This window comes from Fistularia commersonii, chromosome 6 (genome assembly GCF_037954325.1).
Source record: "Fistularia commersonii isolate RoL2024-O1a breed Wild chromosome 6, RoL_Fcom_v1.0, whole genome shotgun sequence".
NCBI lineage: Eukaryota > Metazoa > Chordata > Actinopteri > Syngnathiformes > Fistulariidae > Fistularia > Fistularia commersonii.
This window is the reverse complement of record NC_141289.1, coordinates 13567529-13592299: the sequence shown is the minus strand read 5'-3', so window position 1 is coordinate 13592299 and position 24771 is coordinate 13567529. Positions and strand designations below refer to the sequence as shown.

General features: G+C 40.0%; 1 protein-coding gene across 1 annotated transcript in view; it reads right to left on the bottom strand.

Moving 5' to 3' along the window:
• Positions 1–24771, bottom strand: part of ptgfrnb (prostaglandin F2 receptor inhibitor b) — a 69296-nt gene extending 44525 nt beyond the window's left edge. Inside the window, exons 1-5 of the mRNA XM_086148261.1 lie at positions 24441–24771; positions 19910–20022; positions 16990–17248; positions 5645–6052; positions 66–491 (exon numbers count right to left, since the gene is read on the bottom strand). Coding sequence (XP_086004387.1) covers positions 66–491; positions 5645–6052; positions 16990–17248; positions 19910–20022; positions 24441–24492 — 1258 coding nt within the window. The 5' untranslated portion in view covers positions 24493–24771. The remainder of the gene's footprint in view (positions 1–65; positions 492–5644; positions 6053–16989; positions 17249–19909; positions 20023–24440) is intronic.

Genomic DNA, 24771 nt, shown 5'->3' with positions numbered 1-24771 from the left:
AATATCTCATCGGGTCTTATTGAATCAACAGATTTTAAAAAGAAAAGGCCTGAGGTTTCACTCACTGATCTGAGCCACTTTCACTGTGATCGGGCTGGACGTCTTCTCAGCAGCCATGTGCCATCTTCCTCCTCCTCCTGCGCTACGCCCTCCTTTCTCAATGAAGGCTCGGATCCGGCAGGTGTATAGACCTTCGTCCCCTCCGCTCACCCCTCTCACCTCCAGTGTGTACTCGTTGGCTGCCGTTCGCTCTAGGCTAGCCTCACCGCGCTTCCCCTGTGCGCCATTGGCAGACATGTTCGAGATCACCACGCCACTGCGCTCCATGGTGATGATGTCGCGGCCATCGGCCAGCCAAGTCACTTCCAAGGCCAGGAAGGGCAGGTTTTCAGCGGCGACATAGCAAAGCAGGGTCAGCTTATCGCTGGGGGAGAGGAGCAGACTTGAGGGAGTAGAAGAAGATGAGGACGCCTTCACAGTCAGGGACTGACCTTGAGAAGATAGACAAGGATAATGTCATTTTACCTCATACAATTAAAGGGCTTTCAATACAGGCCAAACTGGCTAAACAAAACAAGGGTTGGCCCCTTAAAAGAATGTATAAATGAATGTACACTACACAGTATCTGAGCCACTGAATTCTAGTAACATAATATTGGACTCCAAAAAAGCAAATATTTTATTATGAATTTTTTGGTCTCTGGCAATATATAAAAAAATATATCAAATGCCAATTGAATCCAGAAGCCTTTTTGTGATCAAACAATATAATCATATCTGGTTATTGGTTGAAAATACTTAACCAAAACAAAATATGTACCCAGCATAATGCAGGAGAGTAAAATTATATGCCTATATTGATTCAATTGTAAATTTTGTTGAAAAAAACAAAAACAAAAAAAAAAAAAAACACAAAAACACATTTCTTGATGATTGATATATAAATACATGTGCTTTTGTGGTATATTAAAAATAACAGTCATCTGTTACAACTTCCTACTGATTTCTCACAACAGATTTTTCACAGTAAAGCCACAGTTCACTCATGGCCGAGGGCCTCATGGCCATATTTTCGAAATCCCTCTAATGATTACGACAATGGTCACGATATGATGCCAGTAACCCATGTTCCCACAATTGCCCTTCTGGGATAATCTTTCGGATTCTGATTCTTATAGATAGTGTTGCACATTGACCATATTATAAATACAATAGAGAATTGCTCAGCAAGATATGAGGACATTCACAAAATTACTGTAAACATCATTGACACTGTACAAGATAGAATTCTTTAGATTCCCAAAGCAAATGAAGGGCTCTACCTTCCTCCCAAGGCTTATACGTAATATGAGTAAATTAAACCAGTCTTCACTCTTTCCTGGGCATCTAAAAACAGACAGCAGGGACAACAGCATGTCTTAAAAAAGGGTCCGTACGGTGTCTGGGAAAGGACAAAACAGACAAAGCCCATGCTATTTGACTTTTTTCATCCTCTTTACTCAAGTGAGTGAGTCAATACGAACTGACTGGGATACAATGAACCTGAGACCTGTGTCCGTGTACATTTGCACGCCTTAATGTGTGTGTCTGTTCTGGTTTCATTATAAACTGCTGGGTGTTTTCCAGCACTTAAGAGGATATGGTAACCAAGAAAAAACATAAGATGCAGTGGCCACGGCAACCGCGACGAACAATTGTGTGTGTGAGTGTGTAGAGGGGCCTCTTCCAGGCAGACAGCGAGGGTCAGCAGCCTCCTGGGACAGAGCGAGTCCTGGAGAGGAGTGGATGCCGTTGAAATGAAGGCAACCACACAACAAAGAGCCTGCCATCCCTCCATTCATCCCTAACTTCATCCCTCAATTCTCTTTTCTCTTCTATTATGTTCTTGCAAGACCGCTTCATGTCCAACACAGCAGCATAGAAAACTTCAAACACATGCTAAGACTTTTTTATCAAACACCAAGAGTGAGATTTGAGGATTTATTGCTCCCCACAGATAAATTATCCACAAATTCTTACAACCTGGAGCTGCTAAGGATGGGCTGTCCTGCTTGGTGTCTGATGTTTATGCTGCTTGGGATCCCACGGCTGCAGCACCTGTGGCCCATACTGTTGGGAGACCGTCCGGTTTGAAGCCTCGATTTACCACCTGTCATTTTCAGTTACAAGTGCCAAGAATTCTCTCCTGAGTACAAAAACAAAACAAAAAAAAAAAAAAAAAAGACATGCCTAGAGCCAAGACTGGACTGTAAAGCAACTATCACTACAAAACTTTTTTAAAACCTAATTTTTATTCACCAGCTTTTAATGAGATTTTACTTTCACTTTGACCTGTCTTGAGATTTATTTGTATTCAGCTTTCTGATTTGCACTGTGTCAGCACTAGCAAGCCACACAAAAGCCTGATGGGGCCTTAATATCCCCCCGAATCATCAACAGCAGCACATACCAGCCGGGTAAAGCAATAACTCATTATAAAGCTATAAATCCATGTATTGATCTGTATACAAGCTATTAGAGGTGGAAAGAGCGAACCATGTCAAAATTTCTGATACACGACTTGAAGTTCGTAATTCCATGTGCTGACAGTTTCTATTATTAAAAAATAATTTACAGAAATTAAGATAATTCATATGTATTACTTCCAAATTCCTGCTAATTGAAATTTTCCGGGTTTTACTTCTTTCAATGTTGACTACCAAACATTTTGGAGGTAAACAGCATATTTGTTGTTTAAATTTTCAAATGTTTCCACGTTCTTCTTCTTTTCCCTTCAGGATACAACACAGTGAATCAGCCTCACAAATGTTGACTTCCCCTCTCAGTGTAGTTTCAACTTCTCTTTCCCTAAACATAATTGTATGTCTCATCGCCTTGATTCCTCCATAGATACCGCAATTCTGCATATCTTCCTCATTTTGAAAAACATTAGCACATCACACTTCTCCATTCCTCAGGCATTCTCTCACTCTAAGATACTGCTGAATATTATAAGCAGAAACTCTCCTGGTGTCTCTCCTAGACACATCCATACCTTCACAGGTATATCATCAGGGCCAACTGCCGTTCCCACTCTTCATCCTCTTCAATGCTCTCCTCACTTCACCTTTACTAATCTCTTCCCTCTACAGGAGAGGACAGAGCAGGAAGTTCTTCCTGAGAAGACAATTGTCGTTCAGTGTCCCTTGTGGGCTCCTCAAGACCTCCTCAAGACCACTTTAAGGTTGCCAGTGCGCTCTTCTTTGCTGTGCTGCAGTGCCAAGACTGGTGAGGTCAACGGGCTCAACAAGCTGCTGAGGAAAGCCTGCTCAGCGGTGGGACTAAACTTGGACCATTAGGAAATAGTGGCTGAGAGGAGGGTCAAGGACCAACTTGGTGCAATCTTGGACAATCCTTGTCACCATCTAACGCTATGAGCAGTTTATTCAGCCAGCAGATCATCCCACCTACAGAACTGAACGATTCATATGGTCTTATGTGTCCAGTTCTCAGCCTCAGACCGTACAGCAGCAGTTCGGACAGCCCACAGCTTTGACTTGACTGAGCCTCATTGGTACTTACTAGCTACTACCGGCAACTTCTCTCTTAATTCTTGTTCTCAGGTTGCATTTTTTAAAATCTATTTTTACTCCTTTATTTGTTGTTTTTTTCTATCCCATTTAATGGGATTTATCCATTTATTGTCCCTGTCCTTTTAATGTCTTTTCATACCTTTCCTCTTGCCCTGTGCTGCTGTGGCAATCGGATTTCCCCAATGGGGATCAATAAAGTAATATCTTATCTGGAGGCTCATACTTGACCATCCAGAGCCTTTCTTAATTCTTCTCTGAAAAACGTACAACACTCCTATTTCAGCCTCTACCATTTCATCCTATGCTCTGCCTTGTCTTCTTCATCTTCCTTGTCATCAGATTCATCCTACAAACCACCATCCTGTGCTGTCTGTCTAAACTCTACCCTGCCACTACTTTGCAGTCACTGATCTTCTTTGGATTACACCGTCTGTATAAAACGTATTCTATTAACGTGCTCCTGAGAAGTGACCCTATGTTCCTGCCTCTTCTGGAAAAAAGTATTCGCCACAGCCATTACCATGTTTTTTTGCAAAGTCTATCACAATCTGTCCCTCTGTGTTCCTAACCTGGATGCCAAACCTGCCAATCACTTCTTTGTCATCTATATTAATTGCACCAACATATCCATTGGAGTCTGCACCGAAGACAACTCTCTCACCTCTGGGGATATTTTGCTTCACGTCATCTAACTCACTCCGGAATTTTTCCCTCTCCTCTAACTCACATCCCACCTGCATTGAATAGTCACTAACGGTATTTAGCATCACACCTTCAATTCTAGCTTCAGACTCATCAGTTTATCTAGCACACTTTGCACCACCGTTCCAAAAAAGCTTCCCCAAGATTACCGTACACCTATTCCATTTCTCTATACCATGATAGTACAACTGCTCCTGGTCTCCTGGGCGCACAGTATAACCAACTTTCCTTCTCTGCATGATGTCAACCATCATGTCTAACTTTGCTTCTCATCGTCCCAAAAAAGTCTCTACTCAAAGACCAAGACTTCTGCCTTTTCTCTTCTCTCTCTGCTTTCAAACACATAATCCCCCTCTCCTTTGACCCACAATGGCCCAATATCCACTGGCAGCCTTTAGGCACCAAAAGCGGCCATTGTTAACCCGGGGCCTCGACTGATCTGGGATGGAAGTCATAGATTTGATTCGCATAGTTGTTTTTTGGCACAACTTTTACAGCGGTTGCCCTTTCTGAGGCAACAGTCTGCTTTTTTCAGCGTTGGGACGAGCTCTGAAAGACACTTGCTTGTACCAACTGAGGATAAATTTTCAAATGTTCCTGTGTTCATTCTAGGGATTTATAATTTGTTTTTTCAGCTAATTATGAGATCACTTTTTTGTCTGATTAAATCAATTAAAAGCTAGTTTTGAACAAATGGGATTTCCTTCAAATATCTAACTAACCTGCAGGTAATTTTGTGCAACTTTCCGTTGTATATTTCTGGTAACTTTTAACCATTGTAAAGGTAATTTGTTCTTTAGTTACAGATATTCTGTTCATTCAGTTACATCTGAGCTATCCCGTTCCGATACCGACCCTTGAAAGCATGTTTTTTTTTACTCTTATCAGAATTGACATACATTTTTGGGATTGATGATGTATATTTTCACATTTCTTTCATTACAATATGTTGGAACCTCAGTGCATCAATCAATCCCTATGACAACAACTTGCTTTCGAATTGTATGAACAACTTCGACATGCTGTTAAGAAGTTGAATTAAAAATGAAGCAACTTCAGAGTGAGAATGTGCCTTGTGTTGTAACATGAACACAGTTCTGAGAAGAAATCTATTAAAACTACAGGACTTTGCCTAAATCCTTCCGCATGTTAGGTTTCTGTGGTTAAACTATAGGCAACTACATTTAATAAGATACAAGTCTGAGTTAAATGGTTTTGGCCCTGGGTAGGGTTACGGACATCATATTCAAGATGCTTCTCTCTAAAAATAGTGTTGGAAAGACAAAAATTCCACTAAAATCACCACATCGATAATTGATCAGTGAAAATATGTCTACAGCCTCTGCTTCGGTGTGGTTTACTTTTATTACCTGTTGGGGTAACAGCCACCGTTCCCATTTCTTTTATACTCTCCACAATTTTTGTCCACTGTCCTCCATTTTCATGCGTCCACTCGGTTCCATTACATTCATAGATTCCCTCATCAGATGTCATCAGTCTGGAAATCACCAGTTCAAACAGTCCATTCTTCCCAGGGACCAATCGGATCCCTCCGTCAGTGTAACGCCGGGTGTATTTCATGCCTGTGACCACGTCCCCCTGTGGGCCGAAGGTCAATATCTCCTCTGACGTTCCTCCTTTCTTCAGTGACCAGGTGATGGAGATGTAGGTGGGCTGAGTAAGTTCCCGGGTGACATTGCAGGACAGCGTGATTTCACTTCCCTCTGGGACTACTTGAGGTGGTGCTTGTGGGACCACCTTGAGGGTGTTGGGGATGACTAGTGGAAAGAGAGAAAATGCATTTTTTTTTAATTTGTATTACCACACCACAGGTGATTATCTCTGAATAAGAAATATTTTGGAAAATCATAAAAAAAAGGCAAACACACAACACACACATTCATTTTGCATTTTGTCACATGGAACACTTACAAATCCAGAAGGTTGGTCTCTGAAATCCAATATCAATAGAAGATTAAGTGTTAAGAATGTTTTTAATAATGTTCTGAAAGGTTTATACTTGAGGTTCATCAACACCACAGGAAATACTCCAAACAGATGAATCCATTCAACATTTCTTTCATTGCTCAGTACTACTGCAGTCACCAGTAAAACTTAACAGGAGTTCAAAGCTTCATTCGGGATATGACTGCAAAAAATGCCAGTTTTATCTCATGTTAATAGCTCTTTGCACACCCTACTTTTGGTCATCCGGCCGCAGGTGTCTTTTGTAGTTAATCATTCACAAATCCCGAAAATGAATTTTTATGCAGGGATCCCACTCAGGGCAAGGCTGAGCAGCAAGTCTGCTTCTCTCACGCTATTTCGTCAAAGACCTGGCTACTTTGCTATTGAATTCACCTCAAAGACCTAGGCAGCTAATTGGCTCGTTCCCTTTAAAATCGAATTCTAAAAACTTCCTTCTTTGTGCTGGGACTTGGGAAAATTATTTCCGAGCTCCATTTCTTTTGTTGAGTATCATGTTGGTAAAAAGTGCAATAAAAGTAAATATTTTTCCATTGCTGCAGCAACTTCATGTGGTAAACTGTGTCTTGAGGATCTTACTTGAAAAAAGCCTGCTTATTATTGTGGTGAAAATAAATAATAATAATACAAAAAAACAAAGACAGTGACATGACGACAGTAAGCGCTGCCTTTTCCTCCCGCCCTGTCCTTCTATACTTTGATGTTAAGCTCCATAAAAAATAAATAAATAAAATAAATTCTGTATATTTTTCTGAAACAAACGAGTCTGCGAGAGATGGCTGATTTAAATAGAGGCAGTGGTATGTGTGTGTGTGTGTGTGTGTGGGGGGGGGGACATCAAAAGGGAATGAAAATGAAAATGATTTGGGAATGAAAAGTAAAGTCAAAAGCAGAGCAAGGATCGTAGGTGAGTCGTTGCATTATGAAGTCTAATTCTTCTTGTCACCTTTCCTAGCTTCTGATTAAAAAGGAGACTTTGCCAATTATTTCTTGCTTTGTACCATAGCAGCACAATGAGTAAATGTTACTGGCATCTCTCAGGCTGCTGCTCAAACTAAACATTGTGATTTCACATTTTTGGAATATCTGATTGACTCCTCGTTGCTCCAAAATCAAAACAAACAGCACAGTTGTCTCTGAAGACAGCGGGGCACCGTGGACATCTGACTTTGTTTTGTTATGAGCACGCTAAAAGGTACATCTGTGACAAGCACAAATATTTTTTAGAATAAAATTAATCTGAGACAGTGCCAATGACCTGAACTTTAGTCATAATTAAAAATACACAAACTTGTTCTATTATCGCCCAATAGTTTTATAGTAGTTACTACTAGTAGTAGTAGTTACTACTAGTAGTTACTACTATCCTGGCAATCCATTGAAGCAATTATATTTCTAATTCAAATTCCTGTTTTTTTGGCAGTTTATCGACACTTTTGTATTGTAAATGTAAATAGATCTTTTTTTGCAAACACATGGAAAACTTGAAAAGTTTCTTGATGTTTTTACTGAATAACTTGTTCTTTTGGGGGGGGAGGGGGAAGGGCTGCACATTTTCAGCCACTATTTGATGATTTTTAGAGATACAGCGAATAGAGTTGGATGGAGTACGACAATTTGCTGTGACGACCCCTGAAGGGAATAGCCCAAAGGATAGGAAAAATAACATTTGATGATTTTTGGTCATGTTTTCTTGATAATTATTCATTTGCTCTTTCATGGCAACGGATAGTCAGGTTTGTCTCTCATTTGAAAAATACTCATTTACTTTAACAGAAAAAGGGGTTCACCAAACCCCAGCGGCTGTGTTTGGGTACATGGCCAGCTCCGACACATTGCAGGCTCTCTCTCTCACTTTTAACTGAATAAGTAGCTAAGCAAAGCTAGTTCTTCCTCTGCTGTACGGCACTGATTCATGTAGAGAGCATCTTTCCAGCAGTTAAATATTTCTCCAAGCTGTTGGATCCAGTTAAAACTCCGGGTGAAGATTAGGTTTCACTCGCAGACATTCAGTCTCAAGTTCGCTGGCTAAAGGGAAGCAAACTGGAGAGTCAAATAAACTTGGATATTGCTGTAAACACATGATTGCCCGTGTGTATTGACAAATGTGAAACACACCCAAAGGAGTGTGGAACACACCCAGAGGAGTGTTCACAAAGGATAATAACTTCCCTGCTCAGGTAACAATCTGAACTTTTGTACTTGTACACAGAGACCCTTATCTCCACTCTGTCACTCTATTGTCTATTAAAGATTTTGATCGGAATTATTTGGTTCCTGCGAGTGTTTGAGTAGCTTTACAGTTTGAGGTCTTATTCTTATCATATATGAAGGAGGTCTGCAAGTCATCTTGAGCAAGGAAATCAGACAAAAATTAGGGATGTTATCCCTGCTGGATATCTTGCTGGGAGTATGACTTTGCTTTAGAATGCAACACGACAACAACAAAAAGCCTTACTGTACTTCCAATTTTCACAGCAGGGGCTGCGAAGCAAAAGATTGCGATCATCTGATGAATTGCAGCAAAGACGTGGGGGGTTAATCATCAGAATTGAGAGGCAGGCTACTTAAAACAAATTAGAAACCTTTTTTAGCTCTCTGGTTGATGAAAAAAAAATAAGAAAAAAAGGGCTGGGTGTGTCCATGTGGGTTGACGACTGACTCGCAAACAAGAAGGTTATTTCAATATTTTAGATACAATATTTAATGTATACAGTGAAACACCATTATTCATCATCCGATTCTTCAGATACAAAATATTCCAAGAAGTGACAGATGGTTGGGAAGTACTGTTTGCAGCATTGCATTGGGGAATTACATTTATGCCACACTCGTGTCCTGAGGGGAAAACAGGCATTTAGGCATTTAGAGAGTTTACACTGCACAGCGAAGCTTTCAAACTGAAAGATGCTGGATTGTGATGCCAGCAACACAAACATCTTCATCAGCTCAGATGCTAGAAACATCCGGTTGTTAAACGCTCACAAGAGCATGTTTAATTATTAAGATGCTATCCCTTATGAATAAATCATTGCCATAATAATTTAGAGACGCTAGAAGCACTACTGTACTCCAACGAGACTACGAACAATTGTTGCAGCGTGTTTAATTCAGGGTTTTCCTTTGACAGGAATGAGCAGACGCCCAACAACGTACTGCCAACATGATCCTGTGGCAGCAGGTCCCATTTGGAAAGAAATATTCCTAAAACACTTTAGGAAATGACACGTTATTATTCAGCAAGTTGCTCCACTCCCTTTTAATCATCAATACAGAACTGGATCTGGACCAGCTGGTTGACTGAAAATCAAAATCTGACTGCAGGGCGATGAGAGGGGACTCCCACTACAGTATCAGCCCGCAGGCGTTGCCCCAACCTTTTCATCTGCCAGGATTGATTTTGCAAAAGTTACTCTACCCTTTAGCCATTGAGGGATATTCATATCTAAGTTGTACAAAAAAAGACAACATTTTTGATTACTTTCTCCGATATTATCTAACTATGGATGCAAAAAAGAAATCCCATTATCCATTTCTTAGGTTCAATAGTACATTTTTAGGGTTACATTGGCCAGGTGGGCAAAAAGCAAAAGATAGTCCAATTTCTCTTTCAGGAAGATTTCAATTTTGTTCACAAAACATTGCTTTTATACAGAGAGTGGTAGCAAAGGCAAAACAAAGGGCCAATGATGACTTGTATGCCGAGTTGGACAGTAAGGAGGGAATTACTTATACAGGTTGGCAAAACAGAGAGATAGAGATGGAAATGATGTACAGCAGGTCCGGGTGATTAAGGATAGTCAGAGAAATGTATTGACAGATGCCAAAAGAATGATGGGAAGATGGAAAAAGTACTTTGAAGAGCTGAAGATTGACAAAAATGAGTGGGAGGGAAGGGTAGACGAGGTGACTATAGTAGAACACAAAGTAGCAGAGATTAGTAAAAGTCATGTGATGAAGGCATTGAAGAGGATGAAGAGTGGAAAGGCAGTTGGTCCTGATGATACACCTGTGGAGGTATAGAAGTGTCTAGGACAGGCAAAGGTAGTTTTTCTGGCTAGATTATTAAACAGTATCTTAAGAGTAAGAAGATACCTGAGGAAGTGAGTAATGGTGCCCATTTTTAAGAATAAGGGGGATGTGCAGAATTGCAGTAACTGTGGAGGGATAAAGTGGCTGAGCCATACAATGAAGTTTTGGGAAAGAGTAGTGGAAAATAGACATAACAGTGGTCAGCATATGTAAACAGTGTATGTGTTTTTGTAGACCTAGAAAAAGCAAACGACAGGGTACGACAGGGAGAGGAACTCTCCCTGTTGTACATATGCTTATAAGAAAATCTGAAGTGGCAGGGAAGTATGTTAGACTGCTGCAGGACATGTATGCTAGCTGCGAGACAGTGGTGTGGTATGCTGTAGGGGTAACAGAGAAGTTCAAGGCAGAGGTGGGACTTCATCATGGATCAGCTCTGAGCCCCTTCTTGTTTGCAGTGATGATAGACAGACTGACAGATGAGGTTAGACAGGAATCTCCATGGACCATGATGTTTACAGATGACAATTTGATCTGTAGTGAGAGCAAGGAACAGGTTGAAGAAAATAAAGAGAGGTGGAGGTATGCTCTGGAGAGGAAAGGAATGAAGGTTAGTCATAGCAAGGCAGAATATAGGAGTGTGAATGAGAATGAACCCAAGTAGAATGGTGAGGCAACAGGGAGTGGAGATCAAGAAGTTGGAGGATTGCAAGTACTTAGGGTCAAGTCTAAGGGTCAAGAGCACGGAGAGTGTGGAAAAGAGGGAAAGAAATGGGTTCAAGCAGGTTGGAGTGGGTGGAGAAAAGGGTTCAGGGGTAGTATGCGATTAAAGACGATCAGTCAGAATTAAAGGAAAAAGTGTATAGAAAGGTGTATGACAGTGGTGAAACCAGAGATGCTGTATGGACTAGAAACAGTGACAATGACGAAAAGACGGGAGGCAGCGCTAGAGGTCACAGAGATGTAGATGTTAAGGTTCTCTTTGGAAGTGACAAGGATCGATAGGATCAGGAATGGGTCTGTCAGAGGGACAGCACTTGTTGGATGTTTTGGAGAGCCAGACCGAGATGGTTGGGTCATGTACAGAGGAGAGATAGTGAATGCATGGTAGATAGATGCTGGAATTGGAGCTGCCAGGCAGGAGGTCTTGAGGAAGACCAAAAAGTATGTTGTAGTACTTACAAATCAACAAAATATCAATATCAAGACATCAAAAGGTAACATTGTGATATTGCTATTTAGGCATCTGAAAAAAGATGGCATATGAGGAGCTAACTACAGAACATAAAAGAGTGGTACCACCTCCTGCTTTTCTCTGTCCGCATACAGTTGTTGCCGGATGACCTGACAATTTTCATAAAACCAAATATTAATATCTAAAGGAATATATTGGTAAATAGAACTGCCACCCTGATAAACTGGCTGGGTGGTAGTTCTAAAGGTGACCAAACGATTGCTCAGTGTGTATTTTAAATGCGTACTCTAGAGAAAGGCCCGAACTGGACACCAACAAGACTCGGCTGAATATTCAGAGCTACTAATGTGCTGCAGTGACATGAATGCACACGACAGATAAGTAAGGCAGAAAGAATAATCTGCGTTTAGCTCTATCAATTAAAATTAGCCTGAAAGGAGTTTTCAAACCCTTAGCGACCTCTTCTTCACTTGTTTCTTACATAACTAAACAGCCTCAGTGGAGAGATGGAAGAGGTGTGTGTGTGTGTGTGTGTGTGTGTGTGTGTGTGTGTGTGTGCGCAGATGATACGTGAAGCACGAGTCTCGACTGGTACACACCCTGCAGCAGCAAATCTACCTCATCATCTCTGTTAAACAACTGACTCCCTCATGCCCCTCCCCCATACACACACACAACAAAATAGAAAATGCTCTACATGCTCGCGTCAGGGCCTCTCACACACAAACAACGCTGCCTAGTTAATTCAGGTCTAAATTTAACAAGGTGTCTGGGGAGGCGTGCTGGGAAGCAGAGAGCAGCTGAACATGATGGTGCATTATGGAACTAACTAACCTGCTGTCAGACAATCTCCTTTTTGGAACTCCATCTCTCAGATTCCAGGACTGACAGCCAAAAAATGTTTCTGGAACGACAAACACCTCTTTTCTTCTTTTCTTTTTTTTTCCTTTCTTTTCTGAGCTTTTGGACCAACAGCAGACATTTTCCCAAAAATATGTGTTTAATTACTAACTGGAAAGGTGCCGGCCATCCCAATTAAACTGAAAGGAAAATGCTGAATGTGAGTTTTGCTAGTTCTTTTTAAATCTTTGTCGGAAATAGAATTATCCAGAGGAAGCTGGGAGATTCTTTGGCTGCACAAGTGTCAAACTAAATAATACCAACAGAGCACTGAGAGAAGTAATACTAACCCAGGGGTTTTTATTTATAGTGTAAGTATGTATATATATATTGTTTTTAATTTCTGGACGCACCATTTATGATTTCTTAAATTTTAGGGGCAATTTCTTTCTATGTTAAAGTGTCAAAGTGTCGTTTTTAATTTTGAATTTGCCTTTCTTTTAGTGTGACTAAGCAATGGATCATCATTGGCTTTTGCCCAACTTTCATACTTAAGCGTATAAAACATTTATTTAATTACACTGGCTGATTGATTCATGGCTATTATTCACTGTGCGTGCATATTCATATTGCTCAGCATGGTCACTTAATTAATTTTCGTATATTGTTTTCATACCAATCAATGGCAGTGCTTTTCATCAATCATTCATTCATACAGTATTAGACAGTCACTGTCTTTTTTGGAACTATACACTTACAAGAAAGCAGTGAACTACTGCTATAGTAGTATTTAATTGTTCGAAAAAAAATCTTTAATTTTCCTTTCATAGGAAGGTCCAAAAGGATCATTTTCGGGTCATTTTGTGTTCTTTGCTATAACAAAGTACATTTTGGGGGGGATTTTTTAACAGTAAAGTAACCTGAGCGATTTTCAAAGGAAATTTGCTGTGAAGCTGACAGGTTATCTGAAATCAGCAATAAAATTATATAAAAACAAGAGAGAAATCCTCTTAAAAAAACACAAGAAGAAGCAATCACTCCTCATCGGGGCATATGTTTTGAAAATTACAGTCGCAAAAATATACGTGTTCACCGAAACAAGTGTTGTGTAATGAATGGAGGAGAGTAGGAACAGTGGCATGTTAATGGTTTCCCAATTCAATAAGTACTGACCCCAGATCACATATGGTGCCTATGACTGTACCTGATTCAGTGCTTATCAGCCTTAAGTTGGTTTTCAGGCTAGGAAGTTAGAAAGGTAATATTTATCTGATGTGTTTGAATGCTTATCAGACCCTTAAGTTCAGATGAGATATGACTAATAGGCGAGACCAGACATCACGAAGATTAACTTCCTTATCACTTTTCAGTGCAAAATGTTTACTGACAAAATATTAAGTTTGTTTTTCTCAGAACAACTAGAGCGTGAAGAACAATTTTATGGTTGTGTTTAGGGGGCTTGACGCACTTGACGACAGTGATGTAAACCGTCTTACCACTTGCAGTCACTGATTCACATACTTGATAGAATATGACTGACGATGGGCCACTTAGCCAATTTTGTGGCTATGAATTTGAAAAAGTTCTGATTACTTGGAAACACGGCACAAAAAAAAATTAAGCTATATATATATATATATGTATATATATATATATATATATATATATATATATACATATATAAGATGGTAGAAAGCATATTTTACAAAATAAATAAACAAATAATTAACCACTGACATAATGTTTGTCCTCAGGCAAGAAGGTTAAAATAATTTGAATGGTGTTTTAAAAATAATCAATGAGTACTCCACTGTGACCCTAGGTAAACAGAATGAATGTAACCCCATGATTGTCAAATTCTCTACATTTAATCAACATTGTGAAAAATGACTCCGGGACAAAAATCTCCACTGGAATTTTTTTTTTTTTTGAAATCTAGAAGACCAGGGGTTTACAATATGCATCATTAAGCAGAGCAATGTATTGAAAAAACAAGTACTAAAATTGACCCAAAAAGTATTTTTGCAATAACCTGCAGACACCTGCTGCCTTTTTCTTTTTCATTTTTTCTTTAATCTTCTGAACTGATTGAGTGGCATTAGGGAAAAGGCAAATGCAGCCTCAGTGGGCATGGCCAGTGTCTCCCCATGCCAGTCCCAAGCCCTAATAAACATAGAGGGTTGCATCGAGAAGGGCATCTGGCGTAAAACTTGTGCCAAAACCAAATGTCAATTTAACCTAAGAATCTCATACCGGATTGGTCGAGGCCTGGGTTAACAACGACCGCCATTTGTGCCGATAACCTGCAAGGCACCAGTGGAAATTGAGTTACTGTGGGTCAAGAAAGGAGAGGCGGAAGGCATGTTTGGAAGCAGAGAGAGAAGAGGAAAGGCAAGATTCTGGGACTGCGAGTAGGTACTTTGAATATTGGGACAATGACAGGAAAAGGTAAACAGTGGGTTGACATGATGGGAAGAAGGAAGGTATATTTCCTATACTTCCTATACTGTGTGTCCTGGAGACCAGGTGGAAAGGTAGTCAGGCTAGAAGCTTAGGGGCAAGTTGTACTATGATGGTACTGACAGGAAGAGAAATGGAGGAGGAGTTATTTTCAAGGAGGAGTTTGTGGGGAATGTTCTAGAGGTGAAAAGAATATCAGATAAACCTATGAGTCTGAAGTTAGAAAATTGAAGGTGTGATGCCCACTGTTAGTGGCTATGCCCCGCAGGTGGGATGTGAGTTAGAGGAGGAGAATTTCTGGAATGAGTTAGATGAAATTATGAAGAACATACCCAGGGATGAGAGAGTGGTAATTGGTGCAGACCTCAGCGGGCATGTTGATGCAGGCGTTAGAGGGGATGAGGAAGTGATGGGCAGATTTGGTATACAGGAGAGGAACACAGAGGGACTGATGGTGATAGACTTTGGAAAAGGATGGAAATGGCTGTAGTGATCAGGGAACATAAGGTAACTTATAAGAGCGGAGGTAGGAGCGCACAGGTAGAGCACAGGAGACAAAATGGTGGAAGCTGAAAAGGGGTGAGAGCTGTATGGTTTTCAGGGAGGAGTTGAAAAAGGCACTGGGTGGTCAGGGAGTGCTCCCAGGTGACTGGAAAACAACAGCTAATGTGATCAGGGGGACAGGTAGGAGAGTACTTGGTGTGTTGCCTGGAAGGAAAGCAGATACGGAGACCTGGTGATGGAATGAGGAAGTGCAGGAGTGTATACAGAGAAAATGGTTAGTAAGGAAGAAGGGACTGAGGAGAACAGACAGGAGGACAAGGAGATACAGCATAAGGTAAAGATGGAGGTGGCAAAGGCAAAACAAAGGACTTATGACTTGTATGCTCAGTAGGGCAATAAGGAGGTAGAGAATGACTTAAACAGGTTGGCAAAACTGAGGGATAGAGATGGAAAGGATATACAGCAGGCCTGGCTGATTGAGGATAGAGAGGGAAATGTATTGACAGATGCTACAAGAGTGATGGGAAGATGGTAAGAGTACTTTGAAGAGCTGATGAATGAGGAAAATGAAAGGGAGGGAAGGGTAGACGAGGTGAGAGGAGAGGCAGAGGTAGTTTTTCTGGCAAGATTATTCAACAGGATCTTAAGAGTGAGAAGATGCCTGAGGAATGAAGAAGAAGAGTGATGGTACCCATTTTTAAGCGTAAGGGGGTAGATTTATGGACGTAGTGAGAGAGGATATGAAGTTAGCTGGTATGAGAGAAGAGGATACAGAGAATAGAGTTAGATGGAGAAGGCTGATTTGCTGTGGTGACCTCTTAAAGGACAAGCCGAAGGAAAAGATGAAGAAGATTAGGTAAATGTGAAGAGAGAAAATTGACTACATAAGAATATTCTGATAGTTGCACAGGGGACTTTGATCTGTATGATGTGGCCTTTCAATGATTCCTTCAACCCTTCCTGACAATTAAAATTATCCTTGAGAAACACAAGGTGAGATTGCCAAATTCTGTGTAATTACACACCCAAGACTTTGAGTCCAGTTATTTCAGGGAATCCCCAAACTGCATTGTGGGCCAGAGCTCTTGTTGGTCAAGTGTCATTTCTGTGAGTTCTCAAACACAAGGACAACTTCTATAATGTCTTCAAATTGTCTGCAAATGACATCACATCACACGGGATAAATGAGCAGCAACAAGTAAGACAATTGTTGCGACAAGTATTGACCGATCAATCATTTTCTACAAAAAGGGTACAATTTCTTTAACCAAAACCTAGTCACAACAATCAGCACTTATCAGCACTTCAAGTTAATGAAAAGCATGTGTCATGCTTTTCTCAGCACCCACAGACTGTGTCAACGACATTTTCATGCGTGTGCTTTGGCTCATCGCTCAGCTTTTGTCTCTTTGGGCTACATTTGACACAAGCCAACACCTCCCACAAGACATCTGCTGCCCAGCCTTGAGCGAGGTGCGCGATGGAACAGCCAAATGACAAGCAAGTCACTGCTTAATAGCGGTTTGTGTGTCTGTGTGTGTCAATATAAAATTAGTAACTCGTGTGGCTCATAACTTAGAACAGTGCTTAAAATAGTTTCTTTAAAAAGCCAACAGAAATAAAAAAGTGCCCCCCAAAATAATAAAAGTACAAAAACCATCCAACACATACTTATTCAAAGACACGCCTCTTCCTTACCAATAAGCTGGACCTGAGCTTCATAGTTGCCGCTGATGACTGAGTCGGTGCTCGGTGTTTGACACCAATAAAAACCAGCATCCATTGACTTCACCTCCGCTATCTTCAGCTCCACTACGTTGTCCTGGAGTCGCACCACGGATATGTCACCAGAAGCCACACGCTTGCTCAGTGAAGAGTGTGAATAGCTGGCATCGAAAGTGGAGATGATCTCTATCTTCCCCCCTTTTGGCTCCCTGGACATAATCCACTCGAAATCCTTCAAGACAAAGAAGATGATAATGATTGGCCGATGCCAAAATGTCACTTATAATTTGTATATTCATGGTCCGTGGAGGATAATGTTAAATCAGCTGACATATTTTTTCATTATTACCATTTATTATTAAATTGTCACTGGTTCATAAGCTTATTTAAGAAGAGTAAGTTGACAAACTACATTCATTCATCCGTTGACTGATTAAGATATTCATATATATTTTTAAATTGCTGATAGATGTTCAATAACACTTCATTAGCATTAATTCTTAATATCATTACAATGGAATTTGCTATTAAAAGTGAAGGCCCGCCACCCCATCCAATGTTTCTTTCTTGCGATGACAAGCCAACTATATATCTGATTGTATTTATGATACATTTTATCTCTAGGTTTCCAAATAAAAAAGAAACCTATCACCTTCAGGGGAAGACCATCAAAACATCCAAAAAGACATCATTTTGAGCAGTAAAATTTCTTAATATCAATAATATCAACCTTCACTGTACCAAGTGGGACTAAGTTATATATTAATGTATTTATAATGATTTTTATTTAGATCATTTTTGACACATTGTGTCTTGAATTTCATTTATTTTTTAAAGTTTTGAACTTCCACTATCTCTACCGCTCTCTCCCTTTGTTTAAATGTAATAGTAAAAAAAGATAAATTCTATAGCCTGGCTGAAATTATGGAACATGATCACAGAGAGGACTAAGATACCCCGAGGTGTACAATATAGAATTTAAATTAATCTCTGGCTGAGGAAGTAAAGCTTAATAACCCATCTGATTCATTAAATCAGTAAAATGACGACATATACTCATCGTCTCTCAAAGAAAGAAAATAATTACGGAAAGAAATAAATTTGACTGGACTTTTCCTGAGAATCATTCACTATACAGCAAGCTGCAGCCTTGCTAACCTCGGCCACTAGTATCATGGCTCCTAACTTGAGAATATCTACACATCATATCAATCAATGTTACATTTGAACTGAATTTCACACAATTGGTTCAGTAATTCTTAACATCATAGTGGTGTTTTTATATAGTAACTACTCTTATAGAGTTTTATTATAGATCAAACTGCCCATATTAAAACACTTCTTTAAGGGGGCAATTTGAAATAGCGAAAGTTCATGATTAATGGCAAAAAAATAAGAAATGTCTGCTAATTCTGTAAATCTCACATTTTTTAGATAGCAAAGAAGAGGTCTTTCTCCTTTATATAATTTCATAACATGAAATCAAATCATAAAAAGAAATTGATTCATATTTAAATTGTCATAATGCCACGATATATAAATACCTAGACCAATACACACACAAAAAAAAACCACCTATAAATGTATACTGATTCTCTGTGACTTGGTATCCCTCAACAGGAATGTGAAGGCTGATAATTGTGCTTGGGTCTCAAAGTTATGAAACGTCAGATATGTGGTTGAGAAGAGTAAGGAATTCGTCAGTTACAGAGTACTTACAACAACAACAGCGGCCTTATGAGCAATGCGATCACAGGTGGATCAAAGCTATGACATGCTAGAAATCAGTCTGGCATCAGCTTTAGCTTTGTTTATAAAATGTTTATGAAATGTTATTTGTTTATAAAATGTTACTTATGATATTACCAAACAAGAAAACCCAAACTGGACCTCGTGGTGAGAGGTCTGCTCTCTGTGAAGCCAAAAGTCCGGACGGAAATTAACAGAACAGTAGATTCCATACATCACGAGCACAACCCCCGGTTCAACTAATGATGCTGGTACTAATTTTAAGAATTGACAAGTATTATAGAATTTAAAGCAACGTTTAAGTTATTGTATAGTTTTCCCATGTGAGTTTACAAATTATTTAGTGGCTTGGCCCGTAAATGCTCTGAGGAAAACAAGCGTCACTTCTCACAAAAAGTAACCCTCTCATTTGAGATACACTGCTTTAAGAGTCATGACACTTTATATTGATGACTTGTTTCCAACTGAAGTCAGCATGTTCGTCAATTTCTTTGCTTTCTCATTCCTCAACGGTTGGAACGACTTTCTAGAAGGACTCTTTGTCTTTGCCTGCAGACTCTCTGTGGCCGTCTGCTCCTGAATGGTGAATCAGCTTTGTGTACAATCAACACACTGCCAGTTGAGAGTGGAGAGATTTGCAGCAATTTATCTTGCTTGGTCTCAGGTGCAGAATGTTGTGCGGGTACTGACAAGAACACGCCACACATGCTCGTGGTATCGCATACTCTCAACTCTTAAGGAAATAGGGCGTGCCACTGTAGTGTCACTCAGGGCAATATTTTTGCATGTCTATCTTTCTCATCTAAGCACTCTGTATGTTTGAATAACCATGTTGTGTACAATGGGGACAGGTGATTGGCTGGTCCTGCACCTCTCACAAGTGTCATGACGGGGAGCTGTAATCATGTTAGTGTCTTGATGGAATTAATCACAAACTCATCAATTAATCTGTTTTAACATATTCAAATAAGCCAACATATTCATTGTTAGTGAGGTGTGTGTGAAAGACTGGGCAGTAGCATGTTTTTTTTTCTCATGACAACTGTTAACCGTGACATACACCATTCAAAGGTGTGATCTGCTCGCAAACCAAGCTGTAGCATAGCAACTATGTGTAAAGTCTGCAGATAAATAATCTACAAACCTGCTCACGGGGTCCCATGTAATCATTGACGTCACATCTGATGGAGATTGGCTGACCCTCCACCCGGATTAAAGGACCAGAAGATACGGTAACGACCCGGGCCAAGCACCCACCTGCGAAGGAAAAGTTAAAAATAAAAATGTTCAGCAAAACAATCGAGAAGCTTTTTAGCCAGTATTACAGCAGAGAAAAGCAACACAAGGACTGACACTTATTTGTTAGTCACTTTACCAGCGCCTGACATTTCAATAATGACAGTTCAATGAACAAAACTTTTGTTAACTGAAATCAGAAGATTGAGCGCTTCGTAAATCAATGTTTTATGCAATGACTTAATCCACATCTAGATGATGAACCACACATCAATCTTAAAAAAGAATCAATTAAGGAGGAGGATGGAAATATCAAAGGAAAAGATTTTTGTGCATGCTTTATTGAATGCGAGCCTTAAGTCGGATGACTAATGATCAGCATTAATGTGACCTCATTGACCAAGTTTAACATATTGTAGCATAAAGTAGACCAGTCCAATATGATGGTAATTTAAAATGAAATAAGACTATGTTGACAAATGGGCCTGACATGTGCAAAGCAAAAACCAACGTGAGCAAACAGAGCTTTGTTGCAATTTGTGCAGAGCTGAATGATTATGTCAGCAGATTTCGCAGATTGGCCAAACAGCAGAAACTAGGACACGGAGACTATGACTTATATATAAACATGACTCCATAATTATATTTATATTGTTTTATTGTATCTTTAGTGCTGCATTTTTGTTTGTTTGTTTGTTTTTTTCCCCCACTGAGGTTGGCCTCCATAAAATCCAATCATCAAGTTCCATTCCTCACTCAGACAAAGTAAGCCTGGAGGGGGAAAACTCCGGTGACATTCCAGCTGAGAGGAGCATGCAGCAACACAGCCGAGTTGTTCCTCAACTGACACTTTGCTTCCTGGTCGGAGGACTGCTATACGAGGACCATGGTTTGCACTCAGGTACAGATAAAGAGCTGCTTGCTCTCTGTGAAACAAGAATTCATTTAAAGCTGGAGAAAACAAAAAAAGCAGCTTCCACGCACAATTCATAATGTCATGTTGATGGTAAATCAACAACGGTAAATTAATTAAATTTTTTTCATGTCTGCCTACCGATTGCAAAAAGTACATCTACTCTGACACAGAGCTGGATAAATCTTAGTGTGAGCATAAATCCAATATTATGAAAAAAGAAATCCTCTATACATAGAGTACAACATCAGCAAAATTTGACCACTGCATTTAACCTGTCATGGATGAACCATGACAGCAAAGGAGCAGTTAGGGGTTCAGTGTCTTGCTCAATAACACTTCGAGGTGGAGAGCGGGAATCGAACCAGGAATGTCTGGTTCGAAGGATGGAACCTGACCGATCTAACCCTCCCAATATATTATACTCTATTAATCCCTTGCGGGAAAAAACGTTTTCTGCATTTAACCCATCATAGATGTAGCATGAGCAGTTTGGGGTTCAGTGTCTTGCTCAACAACACTTCGACACACTAGGAGGCGCTGGGAATCGTACCGGGAATGTTCAGATCGCTCTACCTCCTACGCCACACCACACTCCTCTCGCCGCTATCTCGAAAACAGGAGTATCAGAGACAAAGACCTTTATTGTCGGGCCTTCACTTTATGGCTAAAGTCCATTCATATCAAACAATTGGGGTATCTACATAGTTTCTGGTCTAGTCTTGTAAAAGGTTGCTCATTTTGTCTCTATGTTTTCTTAAGAGTTTAACGGTTCATTCACTTTTCGATACAAACTTAAATCACTCTCTACTGTTCCTCTGGAGTCAAATATAAGCTGATTTTTAGTGCATCTTCACATTTCATAGAATTGTAATCAACTAAGGTTAACTTTTTGTATGAGTGACATATTTATAGATTTTTGTACAATTACAAACAGAGCTCCTCTCAGTCTTCCTTGTCCTTTTAGCTGTATCTGGTGGGTAAAAAAAAAGCTGTGTAACTACCCCTGTGCTTAGATCATCCATCAATATTTGGCATCTGGCCTGAGGTTGTGTGTGTGTGTGAGCCTATTGCTGTGCCTCAGTGCCTAATGAGTGATGTTTTTTTTCTACTTTATCCATTTTGCAACATGTCACAATGGAGGAAAAAACACTACAAAAAGATGGCTAGAAATCAGAAGAGTACTGACAGCATTAGCAATCTAAAATAATAGCAGAGGAGTCTTATATGGTCACTCAACCGATAGTAGAGGAAACAAGTTATTAATAATTTAACTTGTTTCCTTAATTTGTAAAACTCAGGCGGACCAGCTGGAACTGGTGAGATCATAATCACCCTTGCGGCATCAGGTGGAAAAAAAAAAGAAAAAAACAACAAACCCAGAATGCGCATACTGAACATGGCTATTTAATCTGCATGGTACTTTTATTAATGCGGTCAGTCCAAACCTTTTCAATGAAAGATGTCTTTATATGACTGCAGTAGAGGAGGAAATGTTCTGGCAATACTGATTATTGTTAATCCGCTAATTTTCTAAATCATCGTAAACGAGAACATAACGGAGAAATTGCATGACGAGCCGACATAATTACCTTGAATTTTGCAAACATCTAACAAACTAGCAGGAAAATTCTACTAAAATGATAAAAATATCCACAAGAAATAATAATGGAACTAAGGCACCCCAGATTAAGCTGATGATCCCCTTGTTGTCGTGTGTTTTGTCATATTTCCCTAATGAAAAGGTTATCATAATATAGCTGTAGTTTCTGACTTTCTAAATTTTCCTTCTGTCATTATCATTGTCACATTGTCACATTATCACTGCCACATTACAAGCTACAACATGGCCATGTCACTGCCAATCTTTTAGGAGCCACCGCACTCCGAGTGATGCAGCTGTCTCGGTTCCAGTCCACCGGGGAGTCTGGTACCTGAAGCCTGACGTTTGCCTTATTCTTACATCGCGTTTTAAAAGGATCTTAAAAATACAATACAATTTTAAATAAAACCCTGTCTTCTACAATAAAAATATTATCCTAATCCAGTTCTCCAGCGGAAATACATGGCAATTTTGACCCGCAAATACATTCCAGAAAATTGCTACGGGTAACAGACGAAGAGACAACTTGATTCCAAGCGCGCTTTAGGTCCATCTTTATAAATATACGTGAATATTCAAGTACAGTGGAATGTTGACATAGTAAATGAGCCTGGTGATTTCACTTGTTGTTAGTTGCACAAGGTCATAGTCATTAGAAATACAAAGAAAATTCTGTTGATAACAGAAATAACCTTGTCAAACATCGTAATCTGAACCTGCTTGGACAGTTTTGAGTGAGATGCTCCACTAAACTCAACGCGTACATTGGGAAAGCTGTACTGACTTCACGCATTTGGGAAATGTAACAGTTACCTTGAGAACAGACTGAAGTAGCAACATGTCGGTCCAAACTATCTAGATGCAGTTCGGTTTCACACGCACGACTCACAACAATTACTGTCATGGATTCTAAAAGAACTCAAGAACTTATCTGTCAGGAATTTGAGGTCATTTTCCCAACACAATGTCAAAAGGATTATATTGGCTGTGCCCTGTATGTGCATAGATTTCAGTTTGAACCAAATTCAAGCATGACAGTTAAACCCAACGCATATCAAGGGGAAGTTGTACATGTATTGTGGGCAATTACTTCCTTCTGCAGTATCAGAAAAGACACACAAAAATACACAGATCTACAGAAACACACACCACAGTCGATCATCTCACAGTGCACTAATTTAAGCCAACAGTCTAGGACACTACTGACTCCGAAGCGAGCCAGTGCTTGTTTGTCACCAAACCGTCAGGTTCTAAGTCACCGGGCAATTAGGCATATAATTTGTACTGGCAAGAGTTCAAGATAAATTTAAGACAGAAAAAAAAGTCTTGCACAGCACCACTACAATAGTTGATAGCAACAAGCCAAACTGCTTTTGGCACCCAAGAGGGAATTCTCATAACAGCAACACCATTTCTCATACCGAACTCCGTTTAATAATCCGGCAATTTAAAGTGGCGCTATCTGTAGCTGAACGCCAACCTGTTACAAGATTTACCAACGTAATATAAGCAGATTCACTCTTAAATGAACAATTATTTATTCAACCAAGTAATTCTACTGTCTGACATAAATCTCAACTTTTTGGAGTAGTCTTCTGTGTCGTACCATTGAAGTTCCTGTGTCAAAACACCATGCTCATGGACTGGCTAGTGACGTTAAGAATTTGGATGTAAGTTTTAAATGTAAAAAAACAATTGTTTCACATGCTGAACATATGCCGAAAGTATTTATGGACGTTAAAGAAACTGTAAATACCTTTCGTTGATTTTCTTTTTCAAAACTAAGGCATGTAAAAGCACGATGAAAGCCAGTCCGCTTAAATTGGCCGATTTGTAAACGGGGTTCTGGCTGAAGTCTCCAGGCGAAGCACGGCGGCCGCGTACCGAGAGTTAATTAGCTATCAATAATCAATGGACTCTTACCGATCATTAAAAGACAGACAACGAGGCCGAGGAGGGGATTATCCATTTTCATTCCTGTTTCTGTTCAGCCCGTTGATTTTCCCCTAATTTTTTTCTTTTGTCCAACGCGTGGAGGGGGTAGGACGGCTCCACTCCCGCGTCGGCTGTCGGGCAAATCCGATCGAAGTCCCCGGTGTGCGGGCGCCAAGCTCTGCACGCCGGTCGGAGCAGCAGTGGAAAACGGATGAACACCTCGATCCCCCCGGCCGGTCACCCAGTTCCAACCCGGACCGGAGAAGCGTTTACACACGGAGTACGCGCTGGGTTAAACCTGTTCATTTGAGTGTGTGTA